This window comes from Euphorbia lathyris, chromosome 4 (genome assembly GCF_963576675.1).
Source record: "Euphorbia lathyris chromosome 4, ddEupLath1.1, whole genome shotgun sequence".
Classification (NCBI taxonomy): domain Eukaryota; kingdom Viridiplantae; phylum Streptophyta; class Magnoliopsida; order Malpighiales; family Euphorbiaceae; genus Euphorbia; species Euphorbia lathyris.
Window position 1 is genome coordinate 45,505,437 of NC_088913.1, and position 19,765 is coordinate 45,525,201.

Consider the following 19,765-nt stretch of genomic DNA (forward strand, 5'->3'; position numbering starts at 1 on the left):
TTCGAAGGATATTCACAATTCCTTTAGTGAGCTAGAATCCTAACTCCTGAAATTTCACCTTGAGTTTACTCAACAAGCTAGTTTCATTCATTAGGTAGATTCATGTAATCAATCACATCAAAGCATGTGATTTCTAGGTTGTTGGGTTACTAACCACATTAGTAACTGATATGTGTCGTTTATCAATCCCAACCATATTGCCCATTAGGTTAGAACAACATGACTTTACTCATCCAATTATTCTATCATAATTTAAGCATTACCCCATATTCGTGAAAAATAATTTTTTTGATAATTCAGGTGTTACCATAAGACCCCGAGCTTGAGTTTACTCAACAACCCAAAGGCCCCTAGTACTGCCGGCTGAATTATAATATTAGGGAGGGGCAACCGATTTTAATAACTTGCTTATTTACTTAACTTTTGATTGGTGAGGGATTTATTTAAGTCTCATAATCTAACCTAGTCTTGATTTGCTTTAGCATACATCAGACATTCATACATTCAACATTGACAATTATGGACATATCTCTAAGTTTATTCCGTTGAGCCAGAAACGGAATAAAGGGTCACCCTAGGGAAATACTAACTATTACATATTTCTCTTTGGGTCCTCCGTCTTCTCCTTGGCGCCTTGAATTACAACAATATTCAATTTCAAAAAAAACTTCAATTTACTTGAAGGGATTTGGATGAGAAGAGAAATACAATAGAGAGTAAGAGAAGGCAGGACACACAGGTCCTATTTAAATACCAAAAGACTAAATAACTATTAAAGAGGGTCTAACATGTCCATAATGCCAAACATGCATAGACTCAATTAAATTAAATTTAATTGGTTGATTACACAAACTATTTATGTAATATTTATGTTAATCAAATTAACAACTTAAATTAATTTTCATCCAATTTCAATTATGCATATCCTAATTAATTCGAATAATTCATTTAATACTTTGAATTACTTATATCAAATATTTAGGTAAAACAAACTTTTAAATAAATTGATTTTGATAATCAAAACAAATTATTATATTATGAAACATATATATATATGTATGTATATATATATATATATATATTTAAAACGGGTTATTTTAAAACAATTTTAAAACCCGGCTCGTTTTAAATATATATATATATATATATATATACATATATATATTAAAACGGGTTATTTTAAAACAATTTTAAAATCCGGTATCAACAGTCGGGCAGGGCCGATTTAATCGGCCCGACCCTTTGGCATAGCTGCTGCCGTAGGGCAGCAGCTAGTGGACAGACGCTGCTGCCGTAAAGGCAGAGGCGTCCGCCGCTACTGGTTGCTGCCGCAAGGCAGCAACCAGCCGCAAATAGCGGTTCGGGGTTGCCGCCTCGCGGCAGCGACCCCGAACTGCTATCAATATATATATATATATATATTTAAATATAAATATATATAATCGTTCTAAAACAGTTTCAAAACAATTTTCAGAATATTAAAATAGTTTTATCTTTTAGATTTAATAAAACAAAACGTTTTAATTATCTAACTATAAAACTTGTAGATTTTGTTTAAAACGATTATCAAACGAAATAATCAGGAACTATGCATAATCAGTTTTAATTAACAAGTAATCAAAACTTATTTATCGTTAGGTTAATTGAACTAATCGATTAATTAACAATAAATCTATTCAATCTGATTGAAAAACTCTTTTATTTACATATATGAAATAACAGATTAACATAGGCTCTGATACCAATGTAGGAAAATAGACAAGCCTAGGCATAGCGGAATAATAAAATTTTATCTATTTTATCTATTTCCCTTTTCCAAGATCTGTTAATTGTTATTTCATATAAAGAGGGATAGATAGTAATACCTTTATTGATGAACTATCTACCGTTGCAAACGAAGTGCCCACAACTTGCTATTATCAACTTGTGAACCACGAACGTTTGATTCAACACAAAACCAAAAGATAATCAGTGATCAACCTTCAATGAATAGCAATCGCAATGATTGCCTCTGACAGAAATCGATACGAGATCAAAGAGGGAGTAAGAAATAAAGTAAATTAGCCGAGACGAAAGACGGAACGATTCCTCCTCTCCTATTTTATGTGTTGGTCGAAATTTAGGGGTTAGGGAAGTCTATTTATAGACTTTTCTTAACTCTAATCCCAGTTGTGTTAGATAATTAAATAATTGGAATCTTATTCGGAATAGGATTCCTAATTAGATAATTAAATAAACACTTTACTATTATCTAAATAATAACTAATTATATCTAGATAATTATTATTAATCAAATTAATAATTAATTAATGTTAGGGATAATTAAATGGAGTTTCAGTTACATAAAACTTCTAATTAATATTATCAGATAATCTTTTAATTTAATTGATAACCATAATCAAATTATAATTATTAATCAAATTAATTTATCCTTGAATTAATGCAAATTTCGGCCCATATGTGTATGTCCCACTAATTACATTTTCGTCCTCCGATTCCAAGTCCCATATGCGACCCATTAGGTTCTTCATTGCCACTAGCCGTATATATCATTTGAAATTATTCATCACGATTAATTCCAACATATATATAACGGAATACCGTCGAGAGCTGTTACTAGCAGAACCTATGATATTCCCCCAGAGCAATTAAGAAGTCAGGTTGATAACTGACATTAACCTTTCTGTATTAGGTACAGTATAATACGATCCTTCATCAACGATATCCTGTCGGTCAATTCCTTATAACCATGGAATGTGTCAAGGTTACATATAACGAAGAGTCCGATTTTACTTGTACAGGTTGAATTCACTCTGAAAGATAAGTTAAGTGAAATGTTTATTTCTACTCTTAACTGTATCACCTTGCAAGGATTTCAGTCAATTCACCACAAGCGGCCCTTTAGATATATCTCCCATTTATCGGGATTGACGAATGCTCAATCTGACATTAACCATTCTGTAATTACTTCGCGTGATACCCAACCCTGCTCTCACACACCCTAGGCTCTCACCTATTGGATCGTGCTCGCACAGAATCAAAGTATCAGACTCTGCAATCCAGAATTACTAATTAATGAATGTTTAAGTCTGATGATTAGTTATACCTACTAATACCGATGAGACGAACAGTTGATACATTAGATAAATCACTCCATTCTGTTATCTCAAGTCGGGTCCCAATCCTAATGAACTCCTTCATCAGATCCATGTAACTGTCTAGATATCAGAATATCTAAAGCTTGTGAGATCAGCTTTCTGTCTCGACAGAAAACACTGTTACATGCAAGTCTCAACAGCAATATGCCAATCCCTATAACATATTACTTGACTTGGGTTCACTTTAAGTCTATCAGTCTATTATAAAGTATAGTCTCACTTCATGCTTGTATGAACACTTTATAACTACTTGAATAAACTTAGGATTACTTCCTTTACGAAAGATTTGTGCCTTTATATATAGTTACATATTAATGCTATATATATGATTAAACAAATGACCAAATAAACAATTTATTCATTAATATTAATATCTAAAACAATTGTATTTAGGACACTAAATTCCAACATGAACTGAATCTTATGACTATGGATAATGTCAAGTCATATATAGCGAGATGTTCGTTTTACTTGTACATGCCGAGTTAACTCCAATTAGATAGGTTAAGTGAAATCTGCATTTCAAGTCTTAAGTTATCATCTTGCAAGGATTTAGAGTTAAGTCTTCCACAAGCGATCCTTGGACGTATCTCCCATTTTATCAAGAGTGACAAATGCTCAATCCAATGTATAACTATCCTGCAATTACTTCCTGTGATGCCCAACATCTACCGTACACACCCCAGAGTCATCCCTGTTATGGATCGTGTTACAACATGATCAAAGCATCACATTCCATAATCCATAATCACTAATTAACATTCCTTTGAGTCTTAGGATTACTTATACCTATTAATACCAATGAGATGAACAAGTGACAAGGATAAATCTACTCATCCTGTTATCTCAAGTCGAGTCCCCAATCCTAATGAACCCCTTTCATTGGATCTATGTAACTGTCCAGATATCTGCATATCTGAAGCTTGTGAGATCAGCTCTCTATCTCGACAGAAAACATTGTTACATGCAAGTCTCAACAGTGTTATGTCAATCCCTATTCAAAACATATCACTTGACTTGGGGTGAATTTAAGTTTATTAGTTTATTATAATGTTTCGTCTCACTTCATGCTTGTATGAACACTTTATAATCACTTTAAATAAACTTAGGGATTTCCTTTTATTAGACTTATTTAGTTCTTTAAAAGAGGTTGCCTTTATACAGTTATGAAACCATATCTTATTAAAACAAATGATATAAAGAACAATTCATTTACATTAGGTTTATATCCTGGAACAATTGTCTATAGGACACTAAACCCCAACACTTTCGCCTAGGAAAGCGTACCTTAAATGGTTTGGTAACTCTTTAAGTTCTATCTTAGGGGGTACTACAATTGAAAGCGGAACTGGTCCATCTTCTCGAATCAAAGGCTCTGGGTCCTTATCTTCTAATTCTTCTCCCACTATAGGTTCTATTATTTCTTCTTTTTGAACAATGTCACTAACACATTCTTCAACCAAGTCGAGTTTCATACAAGCGAATTTCTCCATAGGATATTTCATCGCTTTGTTCATGTTAAACTCGATCTTATCTTCACCTATCCTTAAAACTACTTTCCCTTTCGATACATCGACTAATGCACATCCCGTGTTCATAAACGGTCTACCAAAGATTAGTGGACAATTAACGTCATATGCAAAGTCTAATATAACGAAATCGGTAGGAAAAATAAACTTATCAACTTTAACTAAAACTTCCTCAATTATACCATATGGTTTCTTAGTGGTTTGATCTGCTAATTGCAAAACCATATTGGTACGCTTGATATCTTCTTCTAAACCTAATTTGTTAAAAATAGACAACGACATTAAGTTAATGCTTGCGCCTAAGTCACAAAGACAACTTGGGAATTCAATATCTCCCAACTTACACGGGATGGTGAAACATCCAGGATCTTTGAGTTTAGTGGGCAAATTACTCGACACTATTGAACTACAGTCCTCTGTTAATGATATGGATGAAATTCCTTCCCAACTGATTTTCTTTGAAATCAAATCTTTTAAGAACTTACCATAGTTAGGAATTTGCGTTATCGCATCCATAAACGTCAAATTAATATGCAAATTTTTAAGTTTGTCCAAAAAATGTTAAAAGTTGTTTATCAGAGTCCTTGTTTCGGATTTTGTGTGGAAAATGTGGTTTGGGTACAAAAGTTTTTGTACTTGAATCAATAGGTGAACTTTTTGCATCTAATGTATCTTCTTTGGATTTTGTTGGTAAATCAGTTCCCTATAAAGTAGAATCTCTGGGCATTTCCGGACCTAAGTAATTTTTCCCTGATCGAAGAGTGATAGCCTTTACATGCTCTTTCGGATTTTCTTCCGTATGGCTGGGAAGACTTCTCTCTTTTTGGGATGGAATTGATTTAGCAATTTGTCCTATTTGAACCTCCAAATTATGGATGCTAGACGAGTGGTTTTTAATAAGTTGATCGAATTTATTCTCGATACGTTTAAAACCATCATTGTGGCTACTTACTTTTCCACCGATAGCGTCTATAAATTTGTCAATTTTAGAAGATAAGGTGCTAATCGTATCTCTAGATTGATTTTGATAATTATTGGTACGATTTTGATTAGCATTATTATTATTATTATTATTATTATTATTATTATTATTATCTTTCCAGTTAAAGTTAGGATGATTCCTCCATCCAGAATTATAAGTACTAGAATAAGGATTATTAGTTTGATTTTTCCTTTGGACAAAATTTACCTGTTCAATCTCGCTCATACCTTCGTAATCCACATCCGTTGGGATTGGATTACCATTGGTATCGCATGGTGCCATAAACCTATCAATTTTGTGCGATAAGGCAGAAAATTGGGCTTGTAACATCGAGATAGGATCGAGATTCACTATACCTTTAACGGATGATGTGGTCGAGGATGATGGTTTCGCCACTGGTGTGTGTCCACGTTCTGCGGGCCACATAGTACTGTTGATTGCCATTTCCTCCAAAAGTTCTCTCGCTTGGGCGGATGTCTTCTTCATAAATAGCCCTCCCGACATAGCATCTAATGAACCCCTAGTTGTAGGATTTATCCCATTATAAAAAGTTTGCATTAAAAGTGCATTGGGCAATTGGTGGTGTGGGCATAAACGTTGAAGTTCTTTAAAACGTTCCCAAGCCTCATAAAGAGTTTCATTATCATTTTGAGAAAAAGATGTTAACTCTTTTATGACTCTTGCAGTTTTTGCTAAAGGAAAATATTTTGATAAAAACGCTTGGGCTAATTGTTCCCAAGTTGCAAATGTTGCGCCTGACATAGAAGTTAACCAATCTTTGGCTCTATCCTTCAGAGTGAAAGGAAAAAGTCGAAGTTTAATTGCTTCGGCAGTCACATCTGGTATTTTGAAAGTGTCACAAATTTCTAAGAAATTTGTCAAATGAGTGTTAGGATTTTCGTTAGGTAGCCCATAAAATGTTACATTGTTTTGTAACATATTAAGCAAAGCTGGCTTAATTTCAAATTGGTTGGCGGTTATTCTGGGTCTAACGATACTATTGGTTACACCGGCCACTCCTGGCCTAGCGTAATCCATAAGTGTTGGTGGATCTGCCATATTTTCTAGCTCGGAATTTTGGTTTTCTTTTTGTTTTTTGTTTTTCTTTTTCTTTTTAAGTGTCTTTTCAATTCCTGGATCTAATAGGTTTGGTGGAATGCCCGAACTTCGAGAACTGCGCATGAACTTGAAATTTTTGCACGAACCAAAACGACCTTCAAAACAGAATTTGAAAAATAAATATGTTAGTAAAATAAAATAAATAAAATATAAAAGTTAAAATAAGTGTGTATAAACCTAGATTCGAAATAAAACACGAAAAATCTAAATTTTTGTAAAAAAATTTGGCGTTCCCCGGCAACGGCGGCAAAAACTTGTTGAGCGATTTCTGCAAGTGCACGGTTTCGCTTGTAGTAATAAAAAGATATCGATCCCACAGGAAACGTTTTTTCACAAAAACTTATTTTGATTTCGTTTAAATACGATTTAAGGTTTATTTAATAGATAATCGTTAATTGAATTTGGTTTTGAGATTGAATTAATAAGAATCGGATTGGAATATATGTAGAATGTTAGAAATCAATTATGTTTTGAGTTTGAATTACAAAACAAAAACATTTAGCGTTTAGACCAAGAGAATAATTGTACTCATTTGCATTAAGCAAAGAAAACAACTTTAAACTTTGTATAAATTATAAATGTGTAATAAACGTAAACTCCTTCAATTAAAAGGCTTTGAACCGTAGAGAATCCCCCTGGTTCTGAGCGGATTTCTACCTTGACCAAATTTATACTTATTTTCGATAAGCCGGCCTAACGATTACATCGTCCGTAAGAATGAACTTACCCAAGTGTTCAACAAAGTTTCCTTATAAAGATTTTGAATTTAACTACGTTTTAATGAAAACACCAGAACTTACTTCGGATCATTTACCAAAGTACTACATAAAAATATATTGAATTGCATGAACTTTATTAGATGAAGTGTGAATTGATACAAGTTTACAGAGAACAAAAAGCATGGAAGCATTCAAAATGACATTGGAGTTCCAAGTCGTCAATCCTTTCCTCAAACCTCGTTAGAGTTTGTCAGGCTCCGGGGTCGAATCCGCTACTTAATTTTCTCGCTGAATCTTCGGAATAGAGATGGTTCTTCTACTACCAAAATGTAAACTAGTCTTGAACAGATCTTAATCTAAATCTAATTACTACTGTGTTTGTAATTAATTTAAGAACAATGTGTGTACATCAAATTGTTCTTACAAAATCGAACTCTAACTCTAAATCATTTATGACTCAGAATTTCTGCATAAATTCTGTACTAATCTTAAAAATCTAACTCTCTAAAACTCTGAAATCAACTCTTTATTTATAGACGTTGAAGAGTCGTGTTTAGGGGTCGTGTCCGATGCGAAGAGACGTTTTTATCCACCCGAACGGACGCGTTTCTTTGAATTTCAACATGTGAAGGATGTGCTGCCAAAATTTCTGATGTTACCGAGATGGGAGAATCTCTACCGAGATTGAGGAGTAAAAATTTCTGTCTTTGGAACGCAAGGGAGAGTGTCTGGGAGACGCGTGTCGCGGCCGAGATTAGGGAATCTCGGTCGCGACATAGGAGTTTTTTCTCGGCCTCAACTCTGTTCCTTCATCTTCGTTTCGGTGCGTTGATTTTCTTCGTCTTTTGCTCGTAACTTAGGGTTTTTCCTTCGTTTTTGACCTCTTTCCGTTCCTATTTGGATTTTACCAAATATTTAGGTGCCTTGCATGAAAGAAACATATTCGAACGTAAAAGTACTCTAAATAGATAATAACAGCACCAATTCATAGCAAAAATGATGTAAATATTGATGATTTTTTAGGTATATTTTGGGCTTAACAACAACCCCTTTGTCGGAGACGGGATGGAGAACGTCAACTATGTTGGGGGACAACAAAGATACAATCAAAACCCCAATAACTATAACTCCTACAACAACTGGAGGAGACCTCAAGCCCCGAACCTGTCATACGGGAGGTCAAATCAGAATGTGCTAAGGCCTCCTAACATGTTCGTTCATGAGCACAAAGAGCAGGGGCTTGGCATGCCCCCATATCAACAGAAACCACCAGCTCTGATACCACCTTCCAACTCTCAAGATGAAGTGGTGACCCTCTTGAAAGAAATTTCAGCCAGGCTTGCCAACAATGAAACCTTTTGCAAGGATTTGAGCAATCAGGTGGCTCAAATAAATAGAGAGAGGCAGGAAAGGTCGCATGGTTCTCTCACAAGCACAACGAAGAAGAACCCAAAGATTCAAAGAAAGGAGTAGGCGACATGGAAGGATAGTCGGGTTACTCCGGCTTTGTGATGAAACAACAAACTATTTAATTGCTTTTATTTTTATTTTTGCTATTTTGTTTTATTTTTATTTGTTTTGCTATGTTATTTTTTTCAATCGAACCTTTTTCCTTCTTTTCGAATTTAATTCAATTTAAAAAAATCGGAAAGTTCGAGTAAGGGGGGCAGCGTTCTGCCCCCTTACTCGGTGAGCTGGGCAAGCCCAGCTCGACCGGCTTGGGCCTGTTCGAGAATCAAGTTTTTGACACCGAATAGTGACCCATCCTGTAATGCCACAATTGTTTATTATTACCAAACTTATTCACTACTGCATTAACAACATGTAAATCCAAACAAGAAGTAACAGATTCATCAAGAACATAAAGTCCATTTGAGTTCTCAGCTGAACCAATCATCTGCTGAAGTTTGTCCTGAATCTGATAATGAGATTGATTAAACACACAAGTTAGTCCTTCTTGAAGTAACTTGCTAACTGAAATGATATTAAATTGAAAAGTTGGTATATAAAAAGCTTTATGTAAAACCAATCTATTACTAAAACACACATCTCCAACAAACTTAACTTTAACACTTTGATTGTTAAGCAGTCTAACAACAACATTAGAAACTGATATCACATTCTTTAAAAACTTTAAAGAAGTAACAATATAATCAGTTGCTCCTGAATCTAAAATCCATGTTTTGGACTTAGATTTGAGACACAGCAACAACTGAACCCTGAGAACCCGGATTCTGTCCTGAACCACTTCCAGAATTTTGCCCTTTCTAAATAACCCCTAAATTATATAATGTTTATTAGGAGAAAAAAGCTACAAAATTTCATTGAAATTCTAAATGATACTGAAAAAAAAAAAAAAAAAACTTTCTAGAATTACTATCTGTCAAAAAAAAGTTTCTAAAGGAAGGAAAAGAAGCATAACTCTGTGTAGGTAAAACTGATTTGATAGAATTCTAAAATGAAAAATCCATGTGCTACTTTATCTTATCGGAATCACTGGCACTGCTGAAAAACTTATGCTGTTTCTTATCTTTGTCTTGTGAACTCAGAATAATCTTTATTTAATCATTAAATTACATTTAAAATCTACAGATCCCATAAATGAAATTAACACTTGAAAAGCAACAACCGGTATCTCCGGCGAAATCGACCTTGATACTCATTTAACAAGTCCTTAACGGGTTTCCACAAAGACAATCATTGTTACTAAAGGAAGATCCTTCGAAACGATCGAATGGTGAACCCGCCGGAATGACCCCACACAGATGGTTATGGCTCAAATCCAGATGTCCGATATACTTTGCCGACGATAAGGAACCGGGTATCGGGCCTCTAAAATTATTGTACGAAAGATCAAGAGCCATCAAGTAAGAGTTAGTCCCGAAAACATCCGGTATGTTGCCTTCAATGGCGTTTCGGCTCAGATTCAAGATACCCAAACCGGTACTCTTCAGTAAAGAAGGCGGTAACTGACCGGAAATCACGTTGCTGTCCAAGGTGAGGGTCGAAAGAACCCGCATATTGCCCAACCAGGAAGGTAGCCAACCCGATATCTGATTCATCGCCAAATCCAAGTCTGCTAAACGATTCATTTTGGCTATGGATTCGGGTATAGACCCGGTAAGCCGGTTTCGGCTCAGCATTGCCCGACTCAGCGATTTCAAACTACCAAAATCGGCTGGTATCTTGCCCAAAATCTGATTGTTGCTTAAATCCAAATGTTTAAGATTCCCCAATTTGGTAATAGTAGCAGGAATTGTTCCTGATAACTCATTGTCAGCGAGGTTCAACACAGTGAGTCTCTGAAGGTTTCCGATCTCGGATGGGATATCGCCGGAGATTTTGTTACCAACAAGATCAAGAATTCGCAGTGAAGTCAAAGAAACAAGACATTCCGGTATGACACCGGAGATGCCCTTCCAATCCGCAAGTGTTAGTGTAGAAAGAGTATGAAGCTTGCAAATGGAAGGGTTGATCGAACCGGTCATGTAGCCGGAGCGGCCGGCCTTGTCGAAGATGGGGTCTTCAGATTCACCACGAAGGTTGATGTCAGTGACTCGAGCGGTGGTGGGGTCACAGGTGATGCCGTACCAGTTGGAGCAGCAGTCGGAAGTTGTCCAGGAACTGAATAAGCCCAAATATGGCTCTTTCAAGGATGATTTAAAGGCTAACAAGGCTTCCCGGTCGGACGACGGGCAAGAGGTAACAACCGACAAAATGGCTACAAGAAGACTCAGTGATAAAAGCAACACACCCATCTCTTTCTTTCTTTCTTTGGCGACTCTCTCTCTCTATATTCAATTATATAGGGAGGGAGATGTTGAAGGTAAAATTGTCTTTGAGGTATTTTTGTATCTTTACTACATGATATAATAATTGAAGTTGGACCGATGTTTGCTGCTGGCTTTGCATTATGTCTTCGACTACTGTTAGTGTTATTAATTGCCTGCATGTGCATGTGTTTTTTTTCCCATAACTTTTGTCATTTGTACCATTCATATTTTAATACAAGTAGGTACAATCTATTTAATTTCATTCATGTGCTGTTTATGTTTTTGTAAATTTATCACATATAATTCTATTATTTGATCAATCTACAAAAATTACTTTTAGATTTGTATTTGTGTTTTCTACGGTTTATAAACTCAACTATTCCATCAAAAAAATTATTGTAAATATTTTATCTTAAAATGGAGCGATTTGGAGTTTTTTTTTAAAAACCGACTTCTCAAATTATCCAAAATACAAGGTTTAACTTTGTAAATTAAATAAACCATAAGTATTGTTTGACTGAAAAATTAACTCACAAATCATTTAGCTGCAAATTTCTTAAATCACATACTTATTGTTTGTAAACTTTTATACCATGAAAACTGTTTTGCAAATCACAAAAATATTTTTGCATTTTTCTCTATATGTAATTTGAATTAGAACTTAATATAGGGTAAGCATATTATATTGTTGTTACCTAAATACTGTTGGGGTTTTATGTCCTATAGACAATTGTGGTAGGATATAAACTATTTGTAAATGAATCGTTCGTTATCGTTTGTTTTATAAGATAGAGTACGTTTAACTATATAAAGACATTAATCTTTTATCAGAACTAATTAAGTTAATAAAAGAAATCCCAAGTTTATTTAAGCAATCATAAAGTGTTCATACAAATATGAAGTGATACTATACTTTATAATAAGTCAATAAACTTAAAACAACTCAAGTAAAGTAATATGTTAATTTGATTAACATAATTTTATTGAGACTTGCATGTAATAGTGTCTTCTATTGTGAATAGAGAGCTGATCTCACAAGCTTTAGATATGGAGATATCTAGACAATTGCATGGATCCGGTGAAGGAGTTTATTAGGATTGGGGACCCGACTTGAGATAACAGGATGGATGGATTTATCTAAATATCACGTGTTTCGTCTCAAATGGTATTAGTAGGTTATTCTCAGACTCAAATAAACATTAATTAGTGATTCTGGATTATGGAATGTGATACTTATACTCTGTTTAAACACGGTCCATAACAGGGATGGCTCTAGTGTGTGTGCGAGCATGCGTTGGGTATCACATAAAGTAATTGCAAGGTAGTTAATGTTAGATTGAACATTCGTCACTCCTGATAGATAGGAGATATATTCATGTCCTCTTATGCAGAATTAGCTGGAAATCCTTGCAATGTGATAGGGTTAAGAATAGAAATGGAGATTTCACTTAACCTATCTATTCAGAGTTAATTTTACCTGGACAAGTAAAACAGACGTCTCATTGTATGTAACTTGACATATTCCATAGTTACGAATTCGTCTAAGGATATAGCTGATGAAGGATCAAATTATATTGGACCTACTACGGAAAGGTAAACGTCTGTATCAACCTGGCTTCTTATTGCTCTAAGGGAATATTTACGATTCTGCTAGTAACACTCTTCAAAATCATTTTGTTATATATTTATCTGAAATTAATATGGTTGAATTAATTCCAATAAATATATACGACTAGTAATGGTAAGAACTTATTGGGTTATACATAGGACTTTGAATCAGAGGACGAAATAGTAATTGAGATGGTGGAGAATGAGGAGGCCGAATTATGTATATAGTGGTAATTAGATTATAGTTATAGTTAAATTAACTTATTATATGATAATATTAATTAGAATGTTTAATGTGATTATATCTCTAATTAAATTAAATCTCCAACATAAATAAATATCTAATTAGGATTAGGATTATTATTTATTTATATTAAGATATAGATAAAGATAATATTTGTATTTATTTATCTAATAGCAAACATGTTAAGGATTATGGGCCAAGCCCAACACACAAAGTGAACAGGCATTGACCCAAGGCCCACTCACACACAGCATACCTATATTAACTCAAACACCAACACTATGAAGAGGTCTGCTTACTCTCTCTAACTCTTGAATATCTTTATTTCTCTCTCTTATTTCGATTACCATACCATTGACTTTATCGTCCAAGTTTTCCTAGGGACCGCTCCCCACACAAAGACGCAACACACCTCGAAAGCATCGGTCGTCGATCCACATCTCCATTATTTGGTGCAGTGATCATGGATTACAAGCGACCTTCGGATCCATAGTAGATGGAAAACCTCTTTGAAACTACCCCGCAGAAAGAAATGTTGGTCAGCGAGGCTGGAACATCAGCCGACGAGTGAGAATCGGCACCACCAACCATCTTGATAGCCCCGACGAACCTGGCTCCCCTGATGGAAGAGGTTGATCCGATGGAGGAAGAAACCTACAACACTACCTAGTTGACTAATGTCATACGTAGCTTCCAAACTGTGCAAGCGGTACAGACCGCAACACAAATAAAGATCATCGAGTAGCAGAGAAACCTGCAAGAGGAAAATGCAAAGATTTGGCAATTTCTCGAGGAAAGCACTGAACCAGCAACCTTCGAACCCCGATAAGGAGGGGCAGATGGTCCCGTTACTGCGGCATCGATTCCCTCCGGCCTCGCAAATGCGACTTCACCTCCCCTCAACACTCGAGTCCCGGGCACTGAGGCAACAACTCCTCTGGACATCGAAGAACTGTTGGAGTCTAAGATCCAGTGTTTCCTCGACAAAAGAGCATTGGGTGGAGTAATGGGAGGGAATATGACCTCTAGTATGACTCCCCTCTTTCACATGATCATCGAAACTCGTTTTCCTCGAGATTGGAAGGTGATAAGGGTCAAAACCCCTGTCTTTAGGTACGGGTTTTAGGGTAGTTTTAATTTAAATTCAGGAAATAAGCAAGCATTTCTTGCACTTTATTCATTTATATCATTTATTTAGTTTTGCAATTGCTTTAACATATTTTTATAGTTTTTGGGCTTTTCTAAGTGTTTTTTGCCAGAATAGCGTCAAAATGGCACACACTTGAACTTCACCATATTAATTTTGGCTAATAAATTCACCAAAAGTCGCACCAAACTGAGTTTTTACTCAAATCCGAAGACTGGTGGATCAATTTATCCTTTGGGCTAATGGTTTTTGGAGTTAAATGTGTGTGTGTGTGTAGGTCAAATAGGGACGAGAATGGCGAAAAATTGCAGTTTGGGGACCCCCGGGAGCAAGTTTCGGCGAGCTAGGCATAAACCAACCCGTCGAGTTGGCCTACAGAGGCCAGCTCGGCGAACTGTCCCCCAAGCTCGGGGAGCAGGCCTGCGAAAATCAACCAAAAAGCTGATTTACGGCCCCACGACACCCACTTTTGACATCAGACTTCTTATTCGCGTTGAATTAGGTTTTGGGTCACTTTGTATCTATAAATAAGGCCATTTTCTCATATGTAATTTTGATCTTTCGCTTGTGTAAATTAGCTTATCCCAACCTTGAGAATCCTCCCTCCTTCCTTCCATCTGCCATTGAAGAACTTCATCTCCAAGCTCCAAGGATTCATCAAGGTTTTTCATTGTTCAGTCCTAGGAAGACGACTGCTTGGTCGACAGGTTCCCCTTTCAGGATTTCTACTCTCTTTTATTTCCTGTCTGCTTTAGATTTTTCCTATGTATCCTAGGTTGATTGTAAACTTGTGACAATATTTCTTCATTTTTAATAAAATTTTCAGTATTAATTTCTCCATTGATAGCTATTTCCTTCTGTTTATGCCTTTAAATCATTCAATAATCCGAATATCATGTAGGTTCATATTGCGAGTCGAATTTTGATTATCCCTAATCAAAGAACATATGAAATTGACAACCTCATAGGTGGTAAGACCCAAATTCCTGAACCTTAGAGCTAGCTCGGCTTGTAACAAAGGAATAGCGGGCTAGGAACCCTAGAAGGGTAAGTAGGTTTAATCGCCTTAGGCCTAAACAACTCATATTAGATTATCAATTAATTGTTAAATTAGGTTGAAAATCGTGTTATCATATCACTCCATTCACTTCCAGGTTTAATTTCCTTGCTTAAGATCACTTAGGAGTAGGATTAACTTAGATAAAAACTCAATCTAAACCCCCCTTATCGCCTAGATAACATTAGAAGCCTAGTAGTTTGGTATTTGCGGTATAAATCTTGTAGATTCGATACCTAGACTTGTCCAAATTTATTACTTGATAACGACGGGGTACACTTATCCCTTAGTGAGCCTTTGAGCGAAAGCTCGGGGCGCATCAAGTTTTTGGTGCCGTTGCTGGGGATTTATTTTCCAGCAATATCGAACCAAAGGTCAAAATTGTTAGTTTAGGCATCCCATTTGTCTAAAACTGTTAAATTTACAACATGTTTATATCTCTTGATTATATTTTTTTTTCTATACTTGCCAATTAAATTTATTCATATTTGTTTATAGTTGTTCAATTTATTCTTGTATTACACCTATACTCTAATTTTTCTATCTTATAAGTGTAAAATTATGCACATTATACATTTGTTTATAGTTATAATTCTTCTTTATAGCAGCACCATGGAAAATAAGGCTTCTAATCCCTCCATGACTGAACTAAACAAGAAAATGGACATCCCTATGGCGTCTTTCAACCTCAATAACCCAACGGGGATGCTATTTTGTGCACGATGTGGCCAAAATCACCACGGTAAGGTTTGCCAGATCAATCATGTCTTTCCTATAGGTGAGAATGTAAGTTTCCGGGGTAGTCACCAAAGGTATAATTCTAACCCCAATGCTTACAACTTTTACAATGATTGGGAAAATGCTCAATATCCGGCTGGACCATATAAGACACCCATAGATAATCTCTCTAGTTCCCAGTCTAACATGGGTATTGATTACAAGCAAGCGGGGTATTAAAACGAAGTGATGGCCCTCTTGAAGAACATATCCACCCGACTTGCAACTAATGAGGCGGTTTGTAAGGATCTAAGCCAATTGATCGCCTTGATCAAGCAAAGGGAGAAAGAGAACCAGGATGGTCCCTAGAGCGATGAAGAGGCATCTGCCTCACAAAAGGAAACAACTCAATTTGTCGCCTTGAGAAGTGGTAAGGAAGTTGACACACCCATACCACCATAATCGCAATCTCAATCGGCACCTCAGGTAAGTAAGGAATTGGAAGTCGTAAGCAACCCCGGTCATATGTCTGAAAACTCAGCTCCTGAAGTAGCTGTAGAAAATCAGGTTAGACCTTTGTACCTAAATTGCAGACACTACAATTAGCAGACATGTCAATTACTCAGTCTAAAAGCATAATCGAAGACGTGTTGGTAAAGGTTCACTGATATCTTGCAGATTTTCCTTCGCCGGAATGCTTCCCTATGAGGCGCCGTTGTGATCGGCTGGGGACACTCCGATGCCAAAGTCAGTAATATTCTAAAGAGAATAAACAGTAAGCACGAAGTAGGGATTAGAATAATGTACCAAGAATGCCTCGTAGTGGGGGTATTTATACTGATTCTCATAACCATCAAAGTAGTTCCTCATTCAATTCCCTTTAATGTAGTTTAATGCTACATTTTTTATGTCTGACTGTTAATGCTTTTAAGGAACCATTTAATGCTATTAATGGCAGCAGTTTCCTTAATAACGACTTAGTGAAAGCGCAGACGGGTCTACCTAGGATGGCGTGTCCATATCTGCTTGGCGGACTTGGGTCCTTTATGGCTAATGGTATTTACGAGGCATATCCATGTGGCAAGGACTTCATGGCGTACGGCTCTCGGCATACGCCTTTGCCTTGACCTAGCGGATCTCACCTGGTGGCAGAGCATTTCTTCCCCAATTGATCCTTCGTTTTATAGATATTTATGGTTTTGCCCCAAGGATAATTTTTGGATGTTATCAGAAGCCCCCCTAAAAGTATCAATTAAGTCCTTTAGGGCTTTTTGCCTTCCGCGCATGCAACCTTCATTTATTGCTTCTGACTGGTGCGTTGTCCCATGCCATTAGGATGGTGACATGTGATTATTGGGGTTTATGTCCTATAGACAATTGTTTTAGGATATAAATATTAATGAATAAATTGTTTATTTAAACCGTTTGTTTTAATAAGATATAGTATGATTAAAACTATATATAAAAGGTATTAATATTTTGTAAGTAAAAGTAATCCCATGTTTATTTGAAGTAGTTATAAAGTATGAAGTGAGAATGTACTTTATAATAAGTTGTTGTCCTCAGATGAGACTCTAGCAAGTGCACTAGATACAAGTAATAAAGTGATAAGTTAAGTATCGTCTCCATAGGGATTGAGATTCAAATCTATATTGGAAATTGTTGCTAAACAGCGTGTGGGTCAAACATGTTTCTCCTTTTTTATTTGATTGCTTGATGTTGGTTACTTAAGATAAAAGAGGTCTAATGCCGTAAGAGATATGATAACTTGGTAATGATTTAGAAGATAGAAGAGGCTCTACACTGCCGAACAGGTTGTGCTAAGCCTTACAACATTCCAATGAATACGAGATAATGCCAATGAAGCCAAAGTATCAGTTTTAATGCGAGCTTAAGTCAACTTTCGTGTGTTCTTAAGTTCCTAAGATTTACTAGAACCTTTAGCGTCCTAAAGATACGTTCTTTCTTGCATTAAGATCGAAACTGCATTTCTGATTAAGAAAACCCTTGACACAACCATCTAACTGGCCAGCTTCGAGGTTGGGAGATTAATAGAGATATCAGTGAAGATGCAAGCAGTGTCCTAACATCCATCTATCACATGCATAAATGCCGAAGCATGAAAGTTAAATCCTCATCAATCACAACATTGGCAAAATACTAAACATTCATTGAAAATGACATAAAACTTCCATTTTGAATGGGCTCGGCCTGGCCGTGCCCATTCAAAATGGACTACTCACTCATATTGAGCAGTGAGTAATCGGTCGTTCTTGAAACCTTCAGAGACTCCATCCGAGCTCTCTTTCTCTTTTCTTTCTAAAATAACTATTCTATCTCTAAAACTACAAAATATTCCGAACTGCCCATCTTTCCTTTGCTACGCCTACTTAAAGGAAAAGACATGGACAAAATTGGTACAACCCGAGTACCCTTCCTGAAATTAAGTCAACTAATACTAAAACAAAATAAACTGAAATGATTAAAGATCCTTTTTGACCCTTGAACACTCAAGGGTCGATACTTCATGTCATCATGCTTCTTTGAGTAATGCCACCTTAACACTTCTCCACCTGCTGCTCTGTCTCTGCCTCTGCCACCTCTGATCTGTCGCTGTCCATCATTGAATAATCCGGCGTTTGACCGCTGGACTTAAGAAAGGCTCCACTCCTTTTTGGCAATAGCGAAACAAGCTGTTTCCAGCGTGTTTAGCATTTATCTTTACTAATCTGCATAAAGACATTAATCAGTCCTTATTCTTTGCAATATAGCATAAATAACACCCAAATTCCCTTATAAATATCATGTTAAACTTAGTCAATTTCATGCCTAACAAATACCCCCAAATTGAACCTTTGCTTGTCCTCAAGCAACAAATTGTAAGAAGGAATCAGAAAAAGAGTTAGGAAAGAAATTTGTTTCAGAGAATGAGAAAGGGGAACAAATATTATTTTGTGCAATGAGGAAATTAACAGATGCATGCTAAGATTTCACCGAAGAGTTAAAGCTTGTTTTAAACATTGTGTCCTTTTTGCTCGAGAACTTCCTTAAATCTTAAAATTTAGACTTCCTCTTTTACAAGGAGTTACCTACTCGCTAGACATGCCTCACTAAGGAATGGAATAATTCACTCACTCTCGCATGGCATTTACTTACCACAGGAAAAAGAATGCGATTTCACTCCTCAGCTCAGTCGCCACACCCTTAGGGTGCGAGTTTGCCTATTGGTCCCGAATCTAAGGGTCAAAGTTCCTCCAGACATAGTCCAAAGGACTTTATAAAGGTTGTAATGTTAGGCTTAGGTTCTGGTTTGACAGTGAAAGGCTATTTCCGTGTATGAACTCTGTCTTTTTGCAACTTACTTAACCTACACAGCCTTCAATGATTACTGTTATTCACCCTTTTAGCTCATCTACACAACCTGTTTCCTCATAACACAGTACTCTTTTTATTATTTTTGAACAGTCATTAAAGGTTCCTTCCTCCCCACATTATATTCCCAAGTCCTTTCAGTCTTTTCCTATGCAATATTTACTCAACCGCTTACATTTGCATAACTTAAGCACGTGATTTTATTTTAAACAGTTGGTTTTTCGAAGCACAAGACAGAACTCAGGTTTTTTTAGGGTTATAAGTGAAGGGAGAGGGCTATCATTCGTGTTTTTTTCCAGAAAGAGCAGGTCATGGCTCGACTTGGTTATCCTAATCATTG

General features: G+C 36.1%; 1 protein-coding gene, 1 non-coding gene and 1 pseudogene across 2 annotated transcripts; 1 reads left to right on the forward strand and 2 right to left on the reverse strand.

The window, feature by feature from the left end:
- The window catches only part of LOC136227161 (uncharacterized), a 137,001-nt pseudogene that overhangs the window by 32,084 nt on the left and 85,152 nt on the right, over nt 1–19,765 (reverse strand).
- LOC136228090 (small nucleolar RNA R71) lies at nt 6,244–6,350 on the forward strand. Its single transcript, XR_010688425.1, has one exon. It is a non-coding gene; the product is annotated as a small nucleolar RNA R71 (small nucleolar RNA).
- LOC136227596 (DNA damage-repair/toleration protein DRT100-like) lies at nt 9,973–11,369 on the reverse strand. The gene has a single exon (XM_066016294.1). It carries the CDS (start codon nt 11,263–11,265, stop codon nt 10,171–10,173), a length of 1,095 nt encoding a protein of 364 aa, XP_065872366.1. The 5' UTR covers nt 11,266–11,369; the 3' UTR covers nt 9,973–10,170.

Excerpts from the sequence above, each read along its gene's own strand:
- LOC136227596 (XM_066016294.1), bottom strand. The coding sequence starts at position 11,265 with ATGGGTGTGTTGCTTTTATCACTGAGTCTTCTTGTAGCCATTTTGTCG.